The 26,817-nt window shown below is 40.1% G+C and overlaps 1 protein-coding gene and 1 pseudogene across 2 annotated transcripts in view; one reads left to right on the top strand and one right to left on the bottom strand.

Annotated features, from left to right (window-relative positions):
• LOC114475344 (sarcoplasmic/endoplasmic reticulum calcium ATPase 2-like) overlaps window positions 1-26,576 on the top strand; it is a 90,804-nt gene extending 64,228 nt beyond the window's left edge. The window contains exons 10-22 of one of the 2 annotated variants that reach the window (XM_028466046.1): window positions 208-310; window positions 1,566-1,697; window positions 7,056-7,172; window positions 8,719-8,937; window positions 9,816-10,151; window positions 14,751-14,971; window positions 15,047-15,249; window positions 18,586-18,671; window positions 20,518-20,651; window positions 20,799-20,916; window positions 23,230-23,347; window positions 23,444-23,460; window positions 23,555-26,576. In XM_028466046.1, the coding sequence (XP_028321847.1) occupies window positions 208-310; window positions 1,566-1,697; window positions 7,056-7,172; window positions 8,719-8,937; window positions 9,816-10,151; window positions 14,751-14,971; window positions 15,047-15,249; window positions 18,586-18,671; window positions 20,518-20,651; window positions 20,799-20,916; window positions 23,230-23,347; window positions 23,444-23,448 (1,792 nt within the window). In that variant the 3' untranslated portion in view covers window positions 23,449-23,460; window positions 23,555-26,576. The remainder of the gene's footprint in view (window positions 1-207; window positions 311-1,565; window positions 1,698-7,055; window positions 7,173-8,718; window positions 8,938-9,815; window positions 10,152-14,750; window positions 14,972-15,046; window positions 15,250-18,585; window positions 18,672-20,517; window positions 20,652-20,798; window positions 20,917-23,229; window positions 23,348-23,443; window positions 23,461-23,554) is intronic. The other variant, XM_028466045.1, reaches the window with a different exon arrangement.
• LOC114476265 (uncharacterized) lies at window positions 6,032-6,149 on the bottom strand (annotated as a pseudogene).
• Window positions 26,577-26,817: the final 241 nt, after the last annotated feature.

Genomic DNA, 26,817 nt, shown 5'->3' on the forward strand with positions numbered 1-26,817 from the left:
ATGGTTGTCATGCAGTCTGCACTACTTGTCAGGAACACACACACACACACACAAGCCCACTGTTTTCTGCTCAACTTTGGAATGCTAGACATCTAAATATCATCTGCGTTCATATTCAGGAGGTAACTGAGGTGTAGTGGACTGTAAAGTGGTTTTCCCTTGTGTTTTGTTGATGTGACACCTGTGCGTGTGCGTGTTTCCTCTCAGACTTAAAGAAAACGGGCCCATCCAGTGTGCAGACTACGATGGACTGGTGGAACTGGCCACCGTGTGCTCCATGTGTAACGACTCTTCACTGGACTACAATGAGGTCATTATTCCTCACAGTATTAAAGTAACTTTATATTATGCATTTCTCATGTTTAGTCCACAGAGCGGCTGCTTTTTACACACTGTACTGTGTCTCTATTGCTTTTCTTCCCACGCTGTCATCACCATGGTGTTACAGAACCCATGCTGAGTTAAGAGGACGTGGATGCAGCTCTTCCTACTGCGTGTGTGTCTGCTTCAGTCTGGCTTCGTCTCTCAGGAAAAACAGTCATTTTGTTGCCAGTATAGAGACAATCAGTGGCTCACATGCTGGGATTAAACCATAGGTCATCAGGAGTGATGTGTAGCTCTGTCACAGTGTTTATTATGATTATTATTGAACTTGAATCGATTTAATTGAAGTTTTACTAAATCCATTCACAGTTGCTGAAATGTATTCATTTATTTTTTACATTAACCCCAGTCGTCTCACGCTGTAGTCTGACATTAGCAAACCTGCTCAACACGAGAATGCCTTCAGTTCAGTGCAAACATGGCAGACGAAGCTCCGCCCAGTAATCCACCTAAGGGTGTGAGAGAAAATGTCTTTGAGGATGTATTGCAATATTTCATGGCGCGATTATTGCATCGATCCAAAAAAGGTCCAAATCGATCTTTTTATTCATGTTTATTTAATGAAATAAACATTTATTTGCGCTAACATATGCATAGCACGTAAACGCTCAGTGAAACACATCAGACTTTGTTGAACTACTTTCACTGCTCAATGCTTTTTAGCTGGAAGTTGATCGCACTTTATTTAAAAAAAAAAACATATTGGACACTTTTATACATGTATGTGGTTATTTAAAATACATTTTTTTAAGAACTTAACAGAATCAGAATCTGTTATAGAAGCAAAAGTTCAACTTTTTTGAAAAAGATAATTTGACACTTTGATAAAAAATATCACTTGTTTTTGATATTATTAATAATATAAAACATTTTCTCATTTCTCTTAAATATTGTTCATAAATGTGTGTTAATGAGCAGAGATGATCCATCCCACCTCACAGGTGTGACATATCAAGATGCTGATTAGACAGCAGGATTATTGCACAGGTGTGACTCAGGCTTTTGTGTTTATAGAAAATATTTTAGATCTTTGAGTTCAGCTCTTTAAAAATGGGAGCAAAAACAAAAGTGTTTTATTTATATTTTTGTTCAGTATATAAATATCACAGGCCTGCTTCTCCTCTGTTGTGTTGCTGTATCTCCTCGTTGGTTTACAGTGCTGTCTGTATGTTCTCTCTTAGGCTAAGGGTGTTTATGAGAAGGTGGGCGAGGCCACAGAAACGGCTCTAACCACATTGGTGGAGAAGATGAACGTCTTCAAGACTGACCTGTCTGGACTCACCAAGGTGGAACGTGCCGGGACCTGCAACTCAGTGAGTTACACAAGAGAGAGAAAAAACTGGAGCTGAGGCTGTGATCTGATGATGTATAAATGAAAAACAAAAACATGTAAAACAGCAGCAGCTCCACAGGCTCCACATGCTCCATAGCTCCATAGTTCATAGCTTCATAGCTCCACATGCCCACATGCTCCATAGCTCCACAGCTCATAGCGCCACAGCTCCAGAGCTCATAGCTCCACAGCTCATAGCTCCACAGCTTCACAGCTCCAGAGCTCATAGCTCCACAGCTCATAGCTCCACAGCTCCACAGCTTCACAGCTCCACAGTTCATAGCTCCACAGCTCATAGCTCCTCTGGTGATGACAGAGAGCAGCCCAGGGTGTTAAACACACCTCACTCACCTTTTTACACTGTTTCTCCTCTTCAGAACACTGAATGTCATTATAGCTGAGAAAAGGTTGCACATTTCAGGCAAATGTCCACAGGACCTTAAGCTCTGGAAATTTGGGAATATTCAAAAATACAAACTTCTCTTGGAAATAATTTACTGATCCCCACAACCCTGGAAAAAGGAGCAAGCAGGTCAGAAAATGAATAATGAAATGATTTACTGGAAATAACTGGAGCATATGAGTCATTCTAAACAACTGATGCTGATATTTCAGATGATTTAGTATCCCTGTTAAGGACCAACCTTCAATTTCGCAAACTTCCTTTTAATTCCTGTAAATTCCCATAGAAAATTTCCAACTTGGGAAATTCCCAGAATTTTGCAACCCACTAGTTGAAATCTTATGTGTTTTTTAATTGTATTATTTTAAATAGATGCTAATATTTATGCTCGGATATTGCACAGTTATTTAAAAATACTCCCATTTTCCAATTAATTCCAATAAATAATTGGTATTAAAAGTTTATATTATTTTGAATTTACCCAAAATTGCCTGTAGAAATTTTCCAGAAATGTTCCATTCCCTTATCTGTAGGCAACACAATGTGATCTCAGGACAGTGAAACTCTGCAAAGGCTTCCCTGTGATGGGTTTGCATGTTCTCCATGAACATTGGTTGGGGTAATGTAATTTAAAAAGTAGGAACAATTAGTTTAAACTGGTATATAATGGTCATGGCAAATCTGAAATGTGGTTAAATTGTCAAAATAAGCATGAAATGCGGTGAAAAGAGGTTAAAAGTGACAATAATGGTAATAATTAGGTGGAGAAACGTGATGGAATGGTTTTTTACAAGTGATGAAAATGTGCAGAAAAGATGGAGAAGTGTCAGAAATAAGAGTAATGTAGCAAAAATGCATTAAAAGGAGCAAAAAATATGTAAAGAAAAAGGTTAAAAAATACGCAAATTTGGGCTCAAATTGTAAAAATAAAAATTTCTAGTTATTTGAAGGCATCTGGCGACCCTCTCCCAGTGTCTCACAATCCCAAATAAGGGCCTGAATCCAAGGTTAAGAACCCCTGCTTTAATGATTATATGGTATGTGTCATCTGGTTTATATTGTTTGCTGGTATTTGTTCACTGGTTTATATTGTTTGCTGGTATTTGTTCACTGGTTTATATTGTTTGCTGGTATTTGTTCACTGGTTTATATTGTTTGCTGGTATTTGTTCACTGGTTTATATTGTTTGCTGGTATTTGTTCACTGGTTTATATTGTTTGCTGGTATTTGTTCACTGGTTTATATTGTTTGCTGGTATTTGTTCTCTGGTTTATATTGTTTGCTGGTATTTGTTCACTGGTTTTTGTTCCTGATGCTTTAACATGTTGAACTGGAGGTTTGAACATGACGAGCTCCTGTTTAACACATTTTTGTAGCATCATTTTGTATTTATTTTTTAAATTCAGAGCGTCTTGTCCAGCCATGTCCGGGTTCTGAGTCTTTACCAGTAAATATTTGCTTAAGCTTAAGCTGTTGAGATTCAGTCTGATGGTGATATTTGACTTCAGGGCGTGTGAGTGCATTGTTCCATTAAAACCTTTGATAAACAAATCTAACCATGGGAATCTGTGTACATGAGGTGTGACACCCCCTGGTTTTACATCAGCCAATGGGTGAGAAGTCATTTAGCGTTTATTAAGGAAAGAAACATTTTTAGTTGTGAAGACTCCTCTGATTAGATCTTAAGAAAGGGAGACACTTAGTGGTGGGATATGACATTACAACTGATTGTAGACTAGGAGATAGACACCAACTACCTACCACTAAAGCCCTATTCACACAGGATTAGTTTTACGATCCAAATAGTATCCAAATAAACTGGTGACTGACTATCGACTGTGAGGCTGGTGTGAGGAACAATAGATGTTAGAACTTTTACGGTTTGACACTTTTGCAAAAACAATTACAGCTTTTTTGAGGGCAGTAAAATGTTTATTTTGCACGTTATAAATACCGCTAACAGCAGCCGTCAACACACACGGAAGTTCATCATAAGAAACGCGGAGCACCAGTAGATTCATTACACCACCTCTGGTTCCAAATATGTGCATGTTTTACATCTATTTTTTGGTTGTGATTTATTTATGTATTAATAACGTTTCAATTCACCAGTAATGTGACTTATGCGTTGCTTCTTTTTGTGTCCCGACCAGGAGCAAAAGTCTGTCCAGTCACCAGATTATCTGGATACTATTTGGAAAATAACACTGTTTGGTAACGTTGTCAGATATTCACAGATTCAGACTTCCAGCATCAATAACTCTTTAACGAAACCTCATCGACACACAAATGACGCCTCTGCCATCAGTGTGAGGTGGACAACATGATACAAGATCATTTTAAATAAACGCAGCAGAAGAAAAGTCCGTCTGTCGGTCGTTCTGTGTGGTGGGATTAAAACATGAAGCTGTCGTCCTAGTTTCCTTATAAATATCAAAATATCACACAAACAGAACCAGATTTAATTTTATAACAGAAAAACGCTACTTGTTTGGTTTTTTGTTTTCCTGTTTCTGGTTTTAAATTAATAAAACAAAAAAACAATCCATTTTTTAGATTTTTAAATTTGATTTAAAAAAAAAAAACAAAAAACGAAAGGTACACGGATTGATCTGATGCGTGATTACGCGTTATTTTGTTTCTGGGACGCATACAGTGGGGCAAAAAAGTATTTAATCAGCCACCAATTGTACAAGTTCTCACACTTAAAAAGATGAGATGCCTGTAATTTTCATCATAGGTAAACCTCAACTATGAGAGACAAAATAAGAAAAAAAAAATCTAGAAAATCACATTTTTAATGAATTTATTTGCAAATTATGGTGGAAAATAAGTATTTGGTCAATAACAAAAGTTCATCTCAATACTTTATAATGTACCCTTTGTTGGCAATGACAGAGGTCAAACGTTTTTGTAAGTCTTCACAAGGTTTTCACACACTATTGCTGGTATTTTGGCCCATTCCTCTATGCAGATCTCCTCTAGAGCAGTGATGTTTTGGGGCTGTCGCAACACGGACTTTCAACTCCCTCCAAAGATTTTTTTATGGGGTTGAGATCTGGAGACTGGCTAGGCCACTCCAGGACTTGAAATGCTTCTTACAAAGCCACTCCTTTGTTCTCCGGGGCGATGTGTTTGAGATCTTTGTCGTGCTGAAAGACGACACGTTTCATCTTCAATGCCCTTGCTGATGGAAGGAGGTTTTTACTCAAAATCTCACAATACATGGCCCCATTCATTCTTTCCTTTACATGGATCAGTCATCCTGGTCCCTTTGCAGAGAAACAGTCCCAAAGCATGATGTTACCACCCCCATGCTTTACAGTACGGTGTACTTTCTCCTCCAAACACGAGAAGTTTAGTTTTTACCAAAAAGTTCTATTTTGGTTTCATCTGACCATATGACATTCACCCAATCTTTTTCTGGATCATCCAAATGCTCTCTAGCAAACCTCAGATGGGCCCTGACATGTACTGGCTTAAGCAAGGGGACACGTCTGGCACTGCAGGATTTGAGTCCTTGGCGGCGTAGTGTGTTACTGATGGTAGCCTTTGTTACTTTGGTCCCAGCTCTCTGCAGGTCATTCACTAGGTCCCTCCGTGTGGTTCTGGGATTTTTGCTCACTGTTCTTATGATCATTTTGACCCCACGGGGTGAGATCTTGCGTGGAGCCCCAGATGGAGGGAGATTATCAGTGGTCTTGTATGTCTTCCATTTTCTAATATTTGCTCCCACAGTTGATTTCTTCACATCAAGCTGCTTACCTATCACAGATTAAGTCTTCCCAGCCTGGTGCAGGTCAACTATTATGTTTCTGGTGTCCTTTGACAGCTCTTTGGTCTTGGTCATAGTGGAGTTTGGAGTGTGACTGTTTGAGGTTGTGGACAGATACCACTGGGTGACTGCCACCCCACTGTGGCACCTGGAATTCTCAGTGGTCTCCCATCCAACTACTAACCAGGCCCAGACCTGCTTAGCTTCCGAGATCTAACGGGATCGGGCAATGCATGGCTGGTATGGCCATACTGATAACCAGTTCAAACAGGTTCCATTAATACAGGTAACGAGTGGAAGAGAGAGGGACCTCTTAAAGAAGAAGATTTTCTGGATTTCTTTTTCTCATTTTGTCTCTCATAGTTGAGGTTTACCTATGATGAAAATTACAGGCCTCTGTCATCTCTTTAAGTGGGAGAACTTGCACAATTGTGGCTGACTAAATACTTTTTTGCCCCACTGTATATATTTACTTTTGGCGAATGTTACACAATATGCACCGCGTTGACATCATATCTGGGAAATGTCTGTACATTTCAGCAAAATCTCAGGCTTCGGTTATCCCGTACAAAATTGCGCCATAAGTCTACATTTAATCTGGAGTATATGTTTTAGCTCCAGTGTGCATATGTTTGTTTAATGTTACAGTAAATTCCTCCACGGAGCAGTTTATCTTATGTTTGCTGCAGATTTTATTCAGGAAAATTAGTAATTTAATCATTATTGTGCTCGAGTTTTGCACTTCCATATCAATATCAAAGCAATAAGTAACAGATATCAGTCCCTGCAGGATTTTCACTTTCAATTTATTTGATTTTGTGGCCAACTTTTATAATTATAATTCATAAATTTGTAATTTAATGAAAATTAAGATTTTGGAAAAATTTAGATAACAATATGCAATGTAAGCTTTGGGAAAATGTGAGCCCTGCTAAAATTGTGGCGTTTCATTGAATTTGTTTATCATTTTTGAGATATCTACAACTGAATTAGTTGGTAATTTAAAATAACGATTTGTGGTTTCTCTGACTTTTTTGCTTTCTGCTGTGGGCCGAATTGGATGCTCTGAAGGGCCGGATTTGGCCCCCAGGCCCTGAGTTTAGCACGAATGACTTTTCTCATGCTTTGACTCTTTTTTTTTTTTTTTCTCCCCCCGTTAGGTGATCCGACAGCTGATGAAGAAGGAGTTCACTCTGGAGTTCTCCCGCGACCGCAAGTCCATGTCAGTCTACTGCACGCCTTCTAAAGCAGGATCCCAGAGCAAGATGTTTGTCAAGGTGTGTGATGTAGTTTTCTGCTGTTTTACTCCTCTAGAACAGTGGTTCTCAACCTCTTCAGCCCACGACCCCCCAAAATAAAGGTTTCATAGAGCGGGGAACCCCACTGTAGCTGAAGGTGGTGATAAGGCATTTAAAAAACCACAGAAATTGGTTAAAGGTTGTTAGTGGCCAAAAACAGACAGAAAAAGTAGTAAAAAGGGTTTAAAGTGTCAATATTGGCTTAAAAGTGGCAGAAATGGAGGGGGTTTGGGGTAAAGTAATTTAAAAAGTAGGAACAATTATTAAGCGTGAAAAGAGGTGAAAAGTGATAATAATGGGTCAACATATGCAACATTAGGTGGTAAAAGTGGTAAAAAAAGGTTTATAAGTGCTGAAAATGTCTTGAAAGTGGAAAAAATGTGCAGAAAAGGACCTGAAGTGGTAGAAACTGGAGTAATGCAGCAAAAATGTATCAAAAGGAGCAAAAATAAGGCAAGAAAAAGTGATGGAAATAGGGTTAAAATACATTATATAAAATACAAGTTTGGCTACACCAAACTTGCCGAAAAATGGTTTAAAAAAAAAAAGGAAAATTGGGCTGAAATTGTTCAAAAAATTGCTTAGTTCATTGAAGGCATCTGGTGACCCCAAGGTTGAGAACCATTGCTCTAGAGAATAAACACTTTTGTTTGTATTGTCAATTTTTTATTTCAATCAAACATTGTTTTTCCTGCTCGTACAGTGTGTATAAATCTGTGATGTGTACATATTAATCTGTGTGTTTCCTCTACGGCCCTTGTTAAAGCTACAATGCTGTGTAAACCTATTTAGAAAATAATATCCACTGTTATCTATGAAGTTTAGTATTATTTGGGCAATAGAGTATAGTTATCATAAATATGTAAATCTTTGTTTTAATCAGAAATGAAATGGGTTAAAAGTGACCAAAAATGGTGGAATTGGATTTTTAAAACCACAGAAATTGGTTAAAAGTAGCAAATTAGAGTGGCCAAAAACAGACAAGAGTGATTAATAAAGGGTTCAAAGTGGCAATATTGGCTTAAAAGTGGCAGAAATGGGGGAGGGGCATTCGGGTAAATGTAATTTGAAAAGTAGGAACAACTACCAGTAGTTTAAACTGGCAAATAATGGGCATGACAAATCATTAATGTGGTTAAATTGGAAAAAATAAGCATGAAATATGGTGAACATAGGTTTAAAGTGACAATAATGGGTCAATATATACGACATTAGGTGGAAAAGTGGTATAACTCACAAAATGTCAGAAAAGGCAGAAAAGACATTGAAATTTGATGGAAATGTGGCAGAAATGAGAGAAATGTAGCAAAAATGTATTAAAAGGAGCAAAAACATGGCAAGAAAAAGTGATGAAAATAAGTTAAAGAAAAAGAGGAAAAATAAATAGCAAAAATGTGTTCAAATTGGTAAAAAAAATCTTAGTTTCTTGAAGGCATCTGGCGACCCCCTCTCAGTGTCTCGCGACCCCCAGGTTGAGAACCTCTGCTGTAAACCACAATGAGTGACTAATGACGCGTGTCCTCAGGGAGCTCCAGAGAGCGTGATCGAGCGCTGTCACTTCCTGCGTGTGGGGATGGAGAAGGTGGCGTTGACCCCAGCTCTACGTGATCAGCTCCTGTCAAAGATCAGAGAGTGGGGGACGGGCAGGGACACCCTACGCTGCCTGGCTCTGGCCACGCATGACGACCCCCCACGCCCACAAGACATGGACCTGGAGAACTCCAGCAAGTTCTCACAGTACGAGGTACGATCATGGTACAGGACATGAATGTTTGGACGTCATGTTCTAGGTGTTTAAATGATTATTGGATTAATTTCACATGGATTTCATGCATCATGATCTTTCATAAACCATCTGTTGCAGAGAGGAATAACTGTTTTTACAAAAATATGATTGACTGACTATCAACATACATGTCAATATTCAGAATAATGACCAATTTCAGCATTAATGCATGAAATGTTGTTTTTGTCGTTTTGTGTGTTTTTGGAATAATTTCGTGTTTTCGTTGTCATTTTTGTGTGTTTTTCTCTTATTTTGTGTTTTTAGAGTCTTTTTTGTGTATTCTAGTTTTCGTTTTGTATATTTTTTGTCTTTTTGTCATCTTGTGTGTTTTTAAAGTTATTTTGTTTGTTTTTTAATCCTTTTGTGTATTTTATTTCTTATTTCGTTTTTTCTTTTTATTTATTCTTGTCGTTTGTAAAATTGTTTTGTATTTTTGTCGTTTTGTGTGTTTTTAGACTCATTTTGTGTGTTTTTAAAGTTATTTTGTTTGTTTTTTAATCCTTTTGTGTATTTTTTTCTTTTTTAGTTTTTTTTTTCTTTTTGTGTATTTTTGTTGTCGTTTGTAATTTTTTTTGTATTTTTGTCATCGTTTTGTGTGTTTTTGAACTCAATTTGTGTGTTTTTGTGAATCCGTTTCTGTTTTTTGCTTGTCCTTTTGTCTGTGATTTGGAGTCATTTTGTGAATTTGTGCTGTTGTTTTTTGTGTAATTCTGTGTTTTTACTCTAGGGGTAAACAAACAGTGGCTGCCAATTTCCCACGTGTGATCTCTCGCATGTCAAATAAACGGTGTGAGTTGGATGTAGATCTCATCACCTGTGTTGTTGCTGTCCATCAGATGGGCCTGACGTTTGTAGGCTGCGTGGGGATGCTGGACCCTCCCAGGAAGGAGGTCATAGGTTCAATCAAACTCTGCAACGAGGCTGGAATCCGTGTGATCATGATCACTGGAGACAACAAGGGCACGGCCGTAGCCATCTGCAGACGGATCGGCATCTTCCAGGAGGACATGGATGTGACCTCCTTGGCCTACACGGGCCGGGAGTTTGATGACCTCTCCCCAGACGCTCAGAGAGAAGCCGTCAAACGGGCGCGGTGCTTTGCCCGCGTGGAGCCCGCCCACAAGTCCAAGATAGTGGGCTACCTGCAGTCGTTTGATGAGATCACAGCCATGGTGAGGAGACACTTACACACTCACTCTCCATACGCAGAGTTTACGGGGCAGGGAAAGCATTGCCCCACTGGTGGTCAAAACTTCTCTTTACAGTTTTCCTAAATTCATTAAAAAATATATAATTCTTAATATAATGTACATAATATGCAAACATTTTAAGTGCCATAACACACAGTGTTGTACAAGCAGGCGTGGAAAGTAACGAATTACATTTACTCTCGTTACTGTAATTGAGTAGCTTTTTTGTGTACTTCTACTTTTTTGAGTACTTTTTAAAATCTGTAATTTTGTTTCTTGTAACAGTACTTTGCTACATTTGAAATAGATTCATTTGTTGTTGTTTTAAAAATGCATGTTATGTTTTGTTGCTTGAGTCATGTGACCATCGTCTTCTTTCAAGGCTTGAGCAGAACCATGTAGAAATGTTATTCAGATATTTTTCTTTTCTTTAATATAATCGTTTTCTGCTGCTTTGATTCTAACATATTACTTTAGTGGTGTTAGTTCTACCTCAGGTGTGTACTATATGTTTTCAGTGAAATGGTCCCAAACTTTTAAGACTTTAGGTTGGTTCTTCTTCACAATGTAAATGGTGAAGTGACACTGCACCCAGCAGTTCATGTATGGTACTGCAGAAAAAATTAAGCTGAAAGCTGATTTTATCATGAATTTACAACATTAAACAATGCGTTAATGTAAATATTTGTAGTCAACATTATCAGTTATGTTACTAATCCTTTTTGTATTTTTGTTGGATGCAGGAGGCATTAATTATTGTTATCTGTACTTCTCTAGGTTTATGTTAGTGCTTGGATAATGCTAATGCTACGAAAATGCTATTATTAGGCAAATGCTAATGGTAGGTAAATTCTAATGCTACATTAATGCTAGGTTAATGTTATATCTAGGTTAATGCTAATGTTAGGTTATTGCTATAGCTAGGCAAATGCTAATGTTAGATTAGTGTTAATGCTAATGCTCGGCCAATTTTTTGTTAGGTGCTATATTAATGCTAATATTAGGCTAATGCTATTGTTAATGGTAATTAAAGGTTAGTGCTGATGCTATTGCTAATATTAGTGCTAGGTTGATGTTAATTTTAGGCTAATGTTAATGTTAGGTTAGTGCTAATGCTAAGCTAATGTTCATGTTAAGCTAATGCTAGGTGCTTTTGGTAGATGTTCCATCCATCCATCCATCTTCTTCCGCTTAGCCGTTTCCGGGTCGCGGGGGCAGCATCCTCAGTAGGGAGGCCCAGACTTCCCTCTCCCCGGCCACTTCCTCCAGCTCTTCCGGGGGGGACCCCGAGACGTTCCCAGGCCAGCCGAGAGACATAGTCTCTCCAGCGTGTCCTGGGTCTTCCCCGGGGCCTCCTTCCAGAGGGACGTGCCCTGAACGCCTCACTAGGGAGGCGTTCACTAGGGAGGCGTTCAGGCCTCACTAGGGAGGCGTTCAGGGGGCATCCTAATTAGGTGCCCGAGCCACCTCATCTGGCTCTTCTCGATGCGGAGGAGCAGCGACTCTACTTTGAGCCCCTCCCGAATGACTGAGCTTCTCACCCTATCTCTAAGGGAGAGCCCAGCCACCCTACGGAGGAAACTCATTTCGGCCGCTTGTACCCGCGATCTTGTTCTTTCGGTCATGACCCAAAGCTCATGACCATAGGTGCGGGTTGGAACGTAGACCGACCTGTAAATCGAGAGCTTCACTTTTTGGCTCAGCTCCCTTTTTACAATGACGGACCGGTGCAGACTTCGCATCACTGCAGACGCCGCACCAATCCACCTGTCGATCTCTCGCTCCGTCCTTCCCTCACTCGTGAACAAGACCCCGAGGTACTTGAACTCCTCCACCTGGGGCAGAACCTCATCTCCAACCCGGAGAAGGAACTCCACCTTTTTCCGGTCGGATTTGGAGGTGCTGATTCTCATTCCGGCCGCTTCACACTCGGCTGCGAACCGATCCAGTGAGAGTTGACGGTCACGGTATGTTGGAGCCAACAGGACCACATCATCTGCAAAAAGCAGTGATGCAATACTGAGGCCCCCGAACCGGACCCTCTCAATGCCCTGACTGCGCCTAGAAATTCTGTCCATAAAAGTTATGAACAGAATCGGTGACAAAGGGCAGCCCTGGCGGAGTCCAACCCTCACCGGAAACTATTTCGACTTACTGCCGGCAATGCGGACCAGACTCTGACTCCGGTCATACAGGGAACGAACAGCTCCTATCAGGAGGTTCAATACCCCATACTCCCGGAGGACCCCCCACAGGAATCCCCGAGGGACACGGTCAAATGCCTTTTCCAGGTCCACAAAACACATGTGGACTGGTTGGGCAAATTCCCATGACCCCTCAAGGACCCTGCTGAGGGTGTAGAGCTGGTCCACAGTTCCACGGCCAGGACGAAAACCACATTGCTCCTCCTGAATCCGAGGTTCAACTATCCGGCGGACCCTTCTCTCCAGTACCCCTGAATAGACCTTACCGGGGAGGCTGAGGAGTGTGATCCCTCTATAATTGGAACACACCCTCCGGTCCCCCTTCTTAAAAAGGCGGCCTTGAGGAACTCCGGGCGGATCTCATCCACCCATGGATCCCTGCCACCGAGGAGCTTTTTAACCACCTCGGCAACCTCAGCCCCAGAGATAGGAGAGCCCACTCTCGGGTCCCCGGGCCCTGCTTCCTGATTGGAAGGCGTGTCGGTGGGATTGAGGAGGTCTTCGAAGTATTCCCCCCACCGATCCACAACGTCTCGAGTCGAGGTCAGCAGCGCACCATCCGCACCATACATAGTGTTGACGGTGCACTGCTTCCCCCTCCTGAGACGTCGGATGGTGGTCCAGAATCTCTTCGAAGCCGTCTGGAAGTCGTTCTCCATGGCCTCACCAAACTCCTCCCATGTCCGGGCTTTTGCCTCGGCGACCGCCGTGGCTGCACGCCGCTTGGCCCGTCGGTACCTATCTGCTGCCTCTGGAGTCCCACAGGCCAAAAAGGCCCGGTAGGACTCCTTCTTCAGCTTGACGGCATCCCTCACCCCCGGTGTCCACCAACGGGTTCGGGTATTGCCGCCACGACAGGCACCGACTACCTTGCGGCCACAGCACCGATCAGCCTCCTCCGAGACATGGTTGAAGTTTTCCCGGAGGTGGAAGTTGAAGCTCCTTCTGACGGGAGACTCTGCCAGGCGTTCCCAGCAGACCCTCACTATACGTTTGGGTCTGCCAGGTCTAGCCGGCATCCTCCCCCGCCATCGGAGCCAACTCACCACCAGGTGGTGATCAGTTGACAGCTCCGCCCCTCTCTTTACCCGAGTGTCCAAGACATGCGGCCGCAAGTCCGATGACACGACTACGAAGTCGATCATCGAACTGCGAACTAGGGTGTCCTGGTGCCAAGTGCACATATGGACACCCTTATGCTTGAACATGGTGTTTGTTAGATGTTATGTGTTATTGCTAGCCTAATGCTAGATTAGTGTTTATGTTAGGTAATGTTAATGCTAATATTAGCATTAACGTTAGGTAAATGCTAAAGCTATGCTAATCATAAGCTAATGTTAATGCCAAGCTAATGCTATGTTGATGCTAATGCTAAGCTAATGCAGTGTGACTTGGGCCAGAATTCTCATCCTCACTTGCATTTTCTTCAGGAAATGCAAATATTCTAGTTGTATACTGTATGTTACACACATTGTGGTTGGAGCGAATTTCGAGACAGTCTATATATTTAATTCTATTTTTTCTTTTGCCCCTCCCCCAGCGGCAACAATCTCAAATTCCACCTATGTTGCCCACTCACCCTCCCTGCTCGCTGCAGCACCACGTTTCACTTATATCGCAGTGACTCAGCAGAAATGGCGATCATCCTTCCTTTGGTGGTTTATGTTATGAATGAATGACTTGTCAGGGCTGTGTGAGAGAGTCCAATGAGGTGTGACATGTTTTGTATCCCTGCTCGAGGCTTTCATCAAACACGGCTACGACGAGCTGTCAGCGTTGCTTCGCTCTGCTGCTTCCTGTCTGACACTCGCCCTCAGAGGAAGAGCTCATCCACCCGGGAGGTGGAGACGGCGTAGAGACAAACACATGAGATGTTTGCCTGTCAGGAATCTAACGCCATCTGGATCTGGGATAATGATAATGAGCATCTGCTCAGGGAGCCTTTTAATCAGCAGTAGTTTGGACAAAATTAAGCACCAACAGAAGCAAATCTCTGACTTCTACTGCCGTGCCCACACAAATAAAGCCATAGAAAATTAGTGAAATACTGATAATGTTACAATAAACTCAGTTAAAGCTCAAGAAATTATGCACTTTGGTTGGATTTCAGAATAATGTAAAATCCAGGGTTGGGGTCAATTACATTATTCGGTTACAATTAGGTTTTCAATTACCCATGTTCAATTATAATTCAATTACGATTATAGTTATTAGCATTTTCTCCATTTACAATTAAATGACAATTGTTTTTTGCTTCTGAAAGTCAATTACAATTACGTTCTCAATTACTAATGTTCAATTACAATTATTCACAACTTGTAGGAAGTCTGAGTCTAATGTGTTAAATAAGTTTGTTTTTTTTTCTGTGGTTTCTCAGACTGGAGATGGGGTCAACGATGCCCCCGCCCTAAAGAAAGCAGAGATTGGCATCGCCATGGGTTCTGGCACCGCCGTGGCCAAGTCTGCGTCTGAAATGGTTCTATCGGACGATAACTTCTCCACCATCGTGGCTGCTGTGGAGGAAGGACGAGCCATTTACAACAACATGAAGCAGTTCATCCGATACCTCATCTCGTCCAACGTGGGGGAGGTGGTGTGGTGAGGAAGAGCAGAGTCAAATCCGTCCCTCTTGAGGTCTACGTCTTCGTCTAACGTCTCCCCTTGTGTCTGCAGCATCTTCCTGACGGCCATCCTGGGGCTTCCAGAGGCTCTGATCCCAGTCCAGCTGCTGTGGGTTAATCTGGTCACTGATGGACTTCCTGCCACTGCTCTGGGCTTTAACCCCCCAGACCTGGACATCATGGACAAGCCCCCACGCAACCCCAGGGAGCCGCTCATCTCTGGTTGGCTGTTCTTCAGATACCTCGCTGTTGGAGGTAAGAAGAGAAAACGACACGTCAACTTGTTTCTACCTTCTTCCTGCTTCAGATACCTCTTCAAAATAAAGTAGAGTAACTTTATTTTATTGTTCCCCCAGTGGGGAAATGTACTGTCATTGCAACACACAGAATACCCAAAAGACACCCGAGAAATAGTGCAATGAAGGACATAAAATAAACAATACAATAATACAGGCTATACAGTATGTAAATAAAAATATAAATAGAAAATATAAATGGAAAAAATAATATTAAAAGTATACAAAATGAAGACATATACATATTTACAGACGGTGCAAGGAGAAAATAATCAAATCACATCAAGCTTTATTTTCATTTTGCTAAACATACATAGTAGTGCAGATAAGATGAGAGAATGTTTCTCCAGGATCCAGTGAAAAACATACATATTATCTCCCATACTACACATACACGTATACTCACACATCCCTGAGACGTCTATATAGTTAATAGGCTTTACAGTCAGTGAGTTTAAAAAACGATCACCGATCCGATCATATGAAGTTCGGTGGATTTTTTTAGGTAACGACCAAATTCCTTTGGTACTACCTGATACAGATTCATGGAAAATCAAACGGTACCAAGTTTCGGGACCTAAACACAGCCTTGTGACTGTGAGGGAGTGGAAGAGTTGGCTATTTCCATGCAGTACCTGAACATAACATTGCAACACGATGCAGACTGAGCACTTGCAGGGGTAAATGTGAGCGAAACCATTTAATTTAGTCCCTGAACAGCAGCTGTGTCGACGACAAGAGAGTTGGAGATGAAGCTGTGGAGGCAGACCACACTGGAACTATGTGAAGTCTCAATCAGCATTAGCATTAGCATTAGGAGCAAACACATATTTCCTGACTGTGGCATCGCAAAACCTGCTGTTACTAATAGTCCGTATCACAGGTGTACAGCGGAGGTGGGGCGCAGATCCGCACGCACACACATACGTGCTTCTGTGTGCACCACCACCCTGAAAAGGACAGAAGTGTCCGGTATGAAAGCGAAAGTAAATGGAGTGCATTGCTTTGCTCTACGACTCTCCCTTTTAACATGCTCAGGCTGAATAAACAAAACAAGCGCGCACACACATGCAAACACACAGACAGACACTAACAGCAGGCGCTGACCCTTCTTTCAGAGCCGGTGGTTTGTGGAACAAGTTCACCTACATTCATGGACAATTCATACACATTCATACGAGGCAATGTGGGCAAAGTGCCTTGCCCAAGGACACAACGAGAACTGACTTGGATAGAGCAGCCACACAGGAAGCTGAGTCCAAAACAAATTCCACAGTTGTCCCCTAGGAAATAAGATGATTAGACCCAGCATGGGAAACCCCTTCTCCTCCACAAAGACCATGAATATCAGCTTCCATTTTCAGCCTTTCACAATAAGAGCCTCAGAATATGGCTAACACATCTTACAGCTGTGTACTAGTGCACTGGTTCTCAATCTTTTCAGCCCGTGACCCCTAAAATAAAAGTGCCAGAGACTGGGGACCCCCACTGTAGCTGAAGGTGGTTGAACACAGACATGAACATTGAACAACAGTCATGTGGAGACAGGACCATCTATAAGGGGGAATAAAGGGGAGAGATTTTTGGGGTCCATTCATAAAGTCAGCAAAATGATGGTCCATGGTTCTATGAATCTATGATAACCATAATTATTTATTTATGTGAATAATATCCACTGTTATACAGGAAGATTATTATTATTAGAGCCATAGTATACAGTCATCTTATAGATGTAAATTAGGATTCCTGAGACTTGTAATGTGTCCCTGCTCTAACTCACCTGGTTGTAACCACTGATGTCATCAAGCTCTGCAAAAGCATGATAACGATCCATTCATTTGAATTTAAACTCGCAAATAATGAGCATGACAAATTGTTATCTGAATAATATCCACTGTTATCAATGAAGTTTATTATTATTTGCACCATAGTATATAGTCATCTTTTTTTATACAATGAAATTACTGCCTTGCTTATGAGCTGGGATATAATAATGTGTTTATACAAGTTAAATCTAACAGTGGAAAATACAACACTGCCAATAAAACTAACAACAGCAGTTAGAAACACGCTTATGAACTAAGATATATTACATTAAAATACTGCCTTGCTTGTGAACTGGGATGTAGTGATGTGTTTATACAAGTTGGATCTGATCCCATCATCAGACAGTGGAGGATACAACACTGCCAATGGAACTAACAACAGCTGGATTACCCTTGATGTAGAGACAAAACAAGGTGACATTGTGGATGAAAAGGGAAAAACCTTCCAAACACCTTCGAAAGAGGAACTATTCTTGAACTGGAGGAATGCTAACAACGTCTGGCAGGGAACAAGGTCAACACAAACAAAGATAGAGGACAACACTGACTACAGATGGACGTTCAGAAGAAATCAAGAATGTTTGACCAGAGAGACATGTAAACCCATGTAAATTTGCGATGGTAAAACAGGGGACGGGACCCGGATAAGCAAACTGCTTCTCTCGTCTCCTTTTTCGGCATGTACAAAAAAAAGAAAAAAAAAAAAAAAAAAGTGAATGTAACCATGTCGGAAATAAACTGAATAAATAAAAAAAAATAAATCATTGCTTTAATCAGAAATAAAATGGGTTAAAAGTGACCAAAAATGGTTGAAAAGGTGTTGAAATGGGATTTTTTCAAATGTAATTTAAAAATTAAGAACAGTGAGTTTAAACTGGCAAATAATGGGCGTGACAAATCACTAATGTTTAAATTGACAAAAATAAGCATGAAATATGGTGAAAAAAGGTTCAATTATAAGTGCCGAAAATGTCTTGAAAGTGGAAAAAATATGCAGAAAATGTTTTGAAATTTGATGTAAAAGTGGCAGAAATGGGAGTAATGCAGCAAAAATGCATTAAAAAGAGCAAAAATATGGCGAACAGTGATTAAAATATGGCAAGTTTGGTGTAGTTGCAGAAAAAGGGTAAACATAAATAAAAACGGGCTCAAATAGTTTAAAAAATATTCCCCTCTCAGTGTCTTGTGTGTTCAAAGTTAAATTAATTTTAGAATTTTTAATAGCTGAACAAATAATAAAGGTAATGGATATGTTTTGTATTTAATGCTCAGACCTTGTTTTAATTCAGCGTTGTGTTCTAGAAACTGTCTAATTTGTACAGGTTGAGTATGTTGTGTACTGTACATACTGTAAGTGTCACATTCCTCTTTACGTGTGTTTCCATGGCTTCCTCTTCTCTGAGCGTTAATGTCTGCTGCTGCAGAACGAAGAATCAATCAAGGTTTTCTTTCTTTTCTTTTTTCCTGAGGCTACGTGGGAGTTGGAACAGTGAGTGCAGCCACTTGGTGGTACCTGTTTGACGAAGAGGGCCCACAAGTCACATTCTATCAGCTGGTGAGACCGCTTTATCTTTCTCAGTCTGAAGCACTGCATCCCTGTACATAACCATGTGTCAAAGTCGAGGCCCGGGGGTCAAATCCGGCCCCGCGGGATAATGTAAAAAGGACAGAGAAAAACATGAATCATTGAGTAAAATACCAAATAATTGAGTTTTAGATATCTGTCCCTCCAAATACACAATTTATTTATTTTTAACTTGTCTTCATTAGGAGTGTGACGATATCTCGATACAGCGATATATCGCAATATTTTTTCGCACGATAGATTATCGATATGCTTGAGTCTTCACAAACATTTTTTCACTGTTTGTTGAAGGAACCAAGATATTGTTTACTGGAATATTTCACTATAATGGTGTCACTGGTAAGAAAGACCCTATTTTTTGTTTACAGAAAGCACTATTGGAGATACTTATTTGTTTACATTGGTGTGTTGACACTTTACAGAAATGTTGCACTAAAATAGTGTCACTATTCATAGGACACTTTTTCAATTTATTATCTTTCAGAGATATAAAATAGAAATTGTATTTTTTGACTTAATCTTTTTTTTCTTGTTATGTCATAGATTATCTTAGATTGATTTCTGATCACTATATCGAAAATCGCAGTATTGTCATATCGTGAGATAATCGCTTTGTATCGTGTATCGTATCGTGAGGTACCCAGAGGTTCCCACCCCCTAGTCTACATATGTGGTCAAAGGTTAACTCTACATGTAGTGCATTCGTTTTGCTACAACTATGCAAGTTTTATTCTTGCAAAAACAAACATGTTTATTTTATTGCTTAGTTGTGACCACCACCAGCCCCACCAAGCTAAACTTTACTAGAGGGGAAGATATAATATATATATATATATATATATGTCTATTATCTATACTAGTGCAGTGCATGTAGGAAGTATGTATATATTTAACACTGTAATATAGGCTAGCATACATCTGCAGCCTGCTAAAAGAGAGTGTTATAACTACAAATTAACTTTCTTCTGTTAATTATTTAATTTCCTTCACTAATTATTCGATCTTTATTTGTAAAGCACCAATTCATAAAACGTATTATCGCAAGACACTTCACAGAAAGTCAACATTGAGTTGTTCTAACTTATCCTGAGTTACCATGACTACCTGTCAACATCAGTTCTTAAAATTGTCTGCTCCCGTGGGGCGTTGGGGTGGTGCGTCCAAACAAATCTGACGTTGCACACCATCGAACCAAGCAGCAGCCATGTTGAAAGTCTCAGCTCCGTCTGTCTCTGAACCACAGAAATATTTGAGCCACAGACAGACAGAGATTCCTTGCTATATATATTTATATTAATTAAAGCCTTTTGGTGAACCTTGACATTTTTGGTCATTTTTTTCTTATCACATTGTATGATTAGTATTTGGCACCTCACAGACCGGTTACTCTTTCATTCTCCACTCGTTATGTGTATTAATGGCACCTGTTTGAACTGGTTATCTGTATAAGAGACATCTGTCCTCCCTTTATATACGTATATCTGTATTTATATATAGGCAAAAAGTTTTTCTTTTCATATTATTGACCAGTTATTACATTTCTGGTTTTATTGAATTTTTTTTATATAATGATTCTGGTGTTGTTACATTTTGGTTCGTTGTTACGTATCTAACAGGTCCAGTTTAGATTAAAATTGTCTGTATTTTGGTCCTTGAACTAATAATGAGTTTTGACACCACCGGCGTAGACATTATCTCTCAGAACGTAAAAAGAGCAACATGTGAAAGGATTGCACACAGAGCTAGATGTAGGTCAAGGGTTTTTAACTGATCTTTCACACACAGTCTAACTCCCACCCATTTGTTTCCTACACAGAGACACTTCATGCAGTGCACTGAGGACAACCCCATATTCCAGGGCGTAGACTGTGATGTGTTTGAATCCCGTTATCCAACCACCATGGCCCTGTCTGTGCTGGTCACTGTGGAAATGTTCAACGCCCTCAACAGGTAGCTCTGTGTTTCTGCTAAGCTACGTAGCTGTAGCATAGTGAGCAGCGTGTGGAACACACAGCTGTCTGTAGCGTGGGAGAAAACATCCCAAACATACTTCTTAGTCTGTAAATTGTTTGACGTAGTGTCTGTTCCCTTTCCCAGTTTGTCGGAGAACCAGTCCCTGCTCCGGATGCCTCCCTGGGTCAATATTTGGCTGCTGGGGGCCATCATCCTTTCTCTGTCTCTGCACTTCTTCATCCTCTACGTAGAACCTCTGCCGGTGAGCACTCAGGAAATAACAATAATTCACTACAAGAAATAAACTGTAAATTCATTTTTGGGGAAATGTTCCTCCCTCTGTCCCTAATTTATCACATAAAATATAAATAAGTCCTAAAATAAAAGCGAACAAAATTAATGTATTTGAATATATTTACGTTAGTTTAGTTTTTCTACCTTAGTCTTAAAGGGATCCTCCACTGTTTTTACAAGTTTGGTCAAACATCTTTGAATTAGAAGATCTATGTCGAAGAAAACGCATTATTTTTGCACCATAATTGTTTTATTCACTTGTAAAAATGGGACTACTTTACAGTTTTCGAGCCTGTGTTCCCCCATCTTGAAATGTCACAAGGTTGATGATGTCATTTAGCAGCTTTTTTAGTTAAGGTGACAACTTGTGCTGCTTGTGGTTGCTCTAAAAAACCAGGAAAAGTTAACGATGTCGATGTAAACCACTTTTGTTTACCGAAAGAGGATAAAAACAGTTGTGACCCTTTGAAAGTAGACAATGAATTAGAGAAGAAGAGCTCTCCTAAGGGACCTTTACCCTCCCTTAATAGTGGAGGATCCATTTAAGTGAAGTGGATGTTCTTAAATGCTGTGGTAATTAATCATGGACTGTTGTATGATTCCCACGCAAAAGGACTTCTATCCTCAGGGTTTGTGTGTCTTGTTTACTCACTAACTTCAGCCATCAGAGCATCAGCCGAGCACTGTTTAAGGGAGGGTAAAGGTCCCTTAGGAGAGCTCTTTTTCTCCACTTCATTGTCTACTACAAAACTGCAGAGTTGGAACTGTCGCTCCATGCGGTCACATATTTATTTACAGTCTCTTTATCCTTTCGGTGGACAGAATAGGGTTTTTATTCCTGGTTTCTTAGAGCAACCAAAAACAGCACAAGTTGTCAAAGCTGCTAAATGATCTGAAAAGCAGGCTGAATGTTTCACTCTAATAGAAAACAATGGGATGTTTACAGACAGTACGGCTAGGAACACAGGCTCTAAAACGTAAAGTAGTCCCATTTTTAAAAAGCAATTAAATGAAAATGGTGCATAATAATGTGTTTTGTTAGGCATATATCTTCTACTGACTAAATTTAAAAGATTTTAAGCCAGATTTGTAAAAACAGTAGAAGATCTCTTTTTAGAAGTGGTTAATGTAGCTGCGGCTATGAAAAACTCCCTCTTAAACAGTGCGCTGACATGCTCTGGTGGCTGAAGTTAGCCAAAAGGACTTCTATTCTCAGAGTTTGTGTCTTCAACAGTACGTCATTACTCTCTTAACTTGAGCCATCAGAGTGTCAGTCGCACACTGTTTAAGGGAGAGTAAAGGCCCCTTAGGAGAGCTTTTCTTCTCTGCTTCATTGTCTACTACCAAACCACATAGTTGGAACTGTCGCCCCCTGCGATCACAGATTTTTTTATGTCACTACTGATTTTATCCTTTTTCTGTAAACATAAGTGGTTTACATCGACATCTTTAACTTTTCCGAGTGTTTTTAAAAGCAAACAAAAGCAGCACAAGTTATCATTTTGACTGAAAAAACTGCTAAATCATCTAAAAATCAGGCTGAATACTTCACTCCAATAGAAAACAATGGGATGTTTACAGGTAGTGGGGCCGTGTGACATCATCAATCATGTGATTTCAAGATGGAGGAACACAGGCTCTAAAACTGTAAAGTAGACAATTAAACTAATATGGTGCAAAATAATGCATTTTGTTACGCGTAGATCTTCTAATAAGTACATTACAAATATTTTAGGCCACACAGCGATATTTGTCTCCAAAAAACGATTTTCTCATAGACACTTTGTTTATTTGTTGAATTAATAACTAATCCCTTGAAAATGTAACCTTGACCTGTTCTCTAACGCCACCATCAGGACAAACTTTTAAATTACAATTAATTTATCTTGAATAGTTTTCATCTAAATCTTCTCAAATTTACTGACAACATTAAGTAATCATCATGTTGTGGTGATGATATGACCTTTACTGCAGCGCCACCATCAGGTCAAACTTTCAGTTTTAGAGTTAGTGTATCTTGAAAATCTTTTATTCAAATTTCAAATATATTTTTAATGATTAACATTGAATGAGGTCAAATTGACCCCAAGGATAATAAGAAGGTTAAAGCAGCTAAAGATTCTTTTTTTAATCAGATAAAGACGATGTAGGCCTCAAACATCAGCCAATAAATAAATCAATATTTTTCTGATATATTGATTGAATTATTAGATGAGTTTGGTTGATTTTAATTGATAAAATTGTCATGTAACAAAAATAAATAATTTTTCTCCTGTTGCAGCTGATTTTCCAGGTGACTCCTTTACGTTATTCCCAGTGGATTATGGTCCTCAGGATTTCCTTCCCAGTAATCCTCTTAGATGAAGTTCTGAAATACATCTCCAGGAATCATTTAGAAGGTTTGCACACCATCTTTTGAGTCTATATTCCTATTTTCTACATGTCCACTCATGTTATCCTCTGCTCTTTGTTTCTCTCCTGCTTTCCAAACTCAGCCTAATTCTCTGAGCAGGTATTCCAGAGCTTTCCGTCCTGTAGCACCTGATAGATTAGAATTCCTCCCTTTGAGCACATGGACCTCTAACACCGATTTTATTCCATTACAGCTGACGACGAGAGGAAATACAGAAGGAGATGGCAGCTGAAGTAACACACTCGCAATCATCGACCCACACAGCTCTTCGCCTCCCTTTACCACTTTTTGTTTTTTTCCCCCCCTCCTGCTCGGATGAATGAAGCAGCACGAGGACTGAGTAGGGCGTGAATAGTAGTGTGTGTGTTTGTGTGTGTGTGTGTGTGATGGAGATTGTGGTGTTTCAAGCACGACTTCGACCTGGTGTGTGTGTGTGCGGGGGAGTAAGAACTGGGTTTGTGTGAATGACAAACAGGCAAAACATTTCACGTAGTTGCAAAGTAAAGGAACATCTGCTGGAATTTAGTGACTTTATGCAGGGCCTGCTGTTTGTTTGTTTGTTTGAATCCTGCTCATGTTGGTTAGCGTTGACTGTAGAGAACAAACGGTGGTGCACGAGCTGATCAATTGAGGTCAGGTGACTGTTGGGGTGGGCGGGGCATCAGCGGAGACTGAAAGCCAGATGTGAGGAAAAGCATGGCTGCTGTCCGTGTGTGTGTGTGTGTGTGTGTGTGTGTGTGTGTGTGTGTGTGTGTGTGTGTGTGTGTGTGTGTGTGTGTGTGTGTGTGTGTGTGTGTGTGTGTGTGTGTGTGTGTGTGTGTGTGTGTGTGTGTGTGTGTGTGTGTGTGTGTGTGTGTGTGTGTGTGTGTGTGTGTGTGTGTGTGTGTGTGTGTGTGTGTGTGTGTGTGTGTGTGTGTGTCTAAAAGGACGCTTTGACCACTTCCTGCACCGCACCTCATAACGTCCAGTAGCTGAGATCACCTCATGTTTCATGACCAAAACGTGTCAGATTGGAACCAAACCAGCGTTTGTCGGGACACAATTCAAGCTAAAGTCTGACCGCAGGCGCCTACTTCCTGTTTGTCTACATTTTAAATAATCCATTTTTAACCCCTTAGCGATGGCTGTGTGTGTATTCGTGTGTGTGTGCATTTAGCTCTACTTGAATAAACTCAACTGGCTCTTCTCGTGGCTCCACCGACGGCTCAGAGGAGGTAGTTAACGCCTTTTTAAAAAACAGCTCCGTCGTCTTACGTGATGTTGAATCATCATCATCCATTCCTTATACAGCTTTAACACACACACACACACACACACACAGGTGGACTAACTAACCCAACGTGTGTCTGCTCACCCCTTTTCCAGCTTGTTACGCCCGCTCAGCGACACAGGAGGGTGTCCAACGCTCTCCGTACTTCACTACGTGCTTCGCGCCCTCCTGTTGCGCACGCTCCGTGCTTCACTAGTTCACACGGCTGATGTTTTCTAATGTCTTTGACTGAACCGAGCCACAGCTTTGGGATCGTGTCTTTAGCTCTTATTACATAGGCCTCCGTGCCTCCCTACATTGAAGGACGGAGAGGGTTTTTAAATGGGAAACAGGATCCTGCGCACTGGGTCTACGTTTCAAATTTAAAACAACTGAGTTTAGAAAAAAAACCTTAAAATTCTGTTTTCTTGTGATTAAATCTAAACGAATGCTTGAGGAATCACCATTTTAAGTTTTATCGACAAATATAGAATGTGATAAATGGGTAACACTTTACAATAAGGGTCACTTAATTAATGTTAGTTATTGCATTAAGCATTATTACCAGTTTAATAACATGTTATTAATCATAATGTAGAACCTAACATTAATTAATCAGTTATTGTTGTTATTGTTATTAATAAGCAGTTCATTAATGTCTAATGCATAGAGTTCATTAAAACATTATTAAGCATTAATAAAAGTTACATAATGTAATTATCCATAGGTATGCATTACTTATTATTAATTAATATATTTGTTAAATGCAATAACGTCTGGAGTAATAATTTACTTTGGGTGTTTATTAAGTAAGGTTTACGTAACACAAGCAACTTGACCATAACATTAATAAATGTGTGGAATATATAAGCATTACTTAACCATTGTTAATCATGAGTTATTGCTTATTATGTTCTACTAATATATTAATTAATGCAAACATAAGGATAGCTAATTTCATTGTGCAACTTGTGTTAATGCTTTATAATGTTTTATGTAACTCTCTGCAGTAAACTAATACATTATGATTATTAGCGTATTATTAAACTGTAAATTAATGCTTAATAATGTACCAACTAGCGTTTATTAAGGGACCCTTATTGTAAAGTGTTACCCATGAATGGTTATTTGCGGGTCAGTCGCACCATTTGAACATGTGGTGCATCATTCAGTCCAGATGTTTGCAGCGTTTCACACTCTTTGGGGTCATTATGGAGGAATGGAAGAAACCAAACCAAGCTTTAGGTGGGTTCTTTTGTTTCTAGACATTATGAGCACTAGCAGAGCACCATTCTCCCTATCATGGTAGTTATTTACTACTGACTCCTCCACTCTGAACGGACACGTTGTTACTGTAATAATAGCCTACACAGTATATAATATTCAACAAAACCAACCGACAGCAGAGTTTCAGTTTGTATTTCCCATGTGAAACGCAGCGTATCCAAGGATCCATGTGTTTGTTCAGCGTGTTTTCTTTTCGTAGACTATAATAAAAGATTGTTTCTTTGTTGGTTTTTACACTTGCTGGGGTTTAGTGTCTTTAAATGTAGGGAGAAACTAATACGATGTGTAAGATAGACCAGGATAAGGCTTCCGCTCCGTCTTCAGGACGATGCAGATGATTTCGGTGTTGGAATGTTCTAGAGATTGTAACGAAGCGTCAGGTTTCCACTGAGCAGTGATGAATCCTGGGTTCTGACGTCCCAGTGGCTTTGATCTTTTGGGGGATATGAACAAGTGTTCCAGAACAGAGCGGTACACATAGCATCAGGATTGACCCGAGGAATTAGTTTTCTCTGCCAATCCACGCCCACCGAAAATAAATCTCCAGAGCCGGAATTTGGCCTTTGAGAAATGTAAAGGAATCTCTGTGTTGCCTTGTTAATATTAATTGTGGACACATAATTTTATAAATGACAAAGAAGTGGAAATAAAGATTATTTATCTTGTTATTTATTCAAAAGTTGTCCTCATTTCTTCCTGTTTGGGTTTTACAGTCACTGGTTGAAAAACTTTTTAAACATTTAATACATTTTTAAACACGTCCTGATGGAACAAGTTCATATAAAGATAAATTATAATCTGGTAAATATGACTGGATCTGTGACAAATACATGAATCAAAGCAGGGAGACCTTAGTGCAGTGGTTACCCACCTTTTTAGATCACAAATTCTTTTTTTTTTCTATAATTAGTTTTCAATAA

The sequence above is a fragment of the Gouania willdenowi genome, chromosome 14 (genome assembly GCF_900634775.1).
Source record: "Gouania willdenowi chromosome 14, fGouWil2.1, whole genome shotgun sequence".
NCBI classification, from domain to species: domain Eukaryota; kingdom Metazoa; phylum Chordata; class Actinopteri; order Blenniiformes; family Gobiesocidae; genus Gouania; species Gouania willdenowi.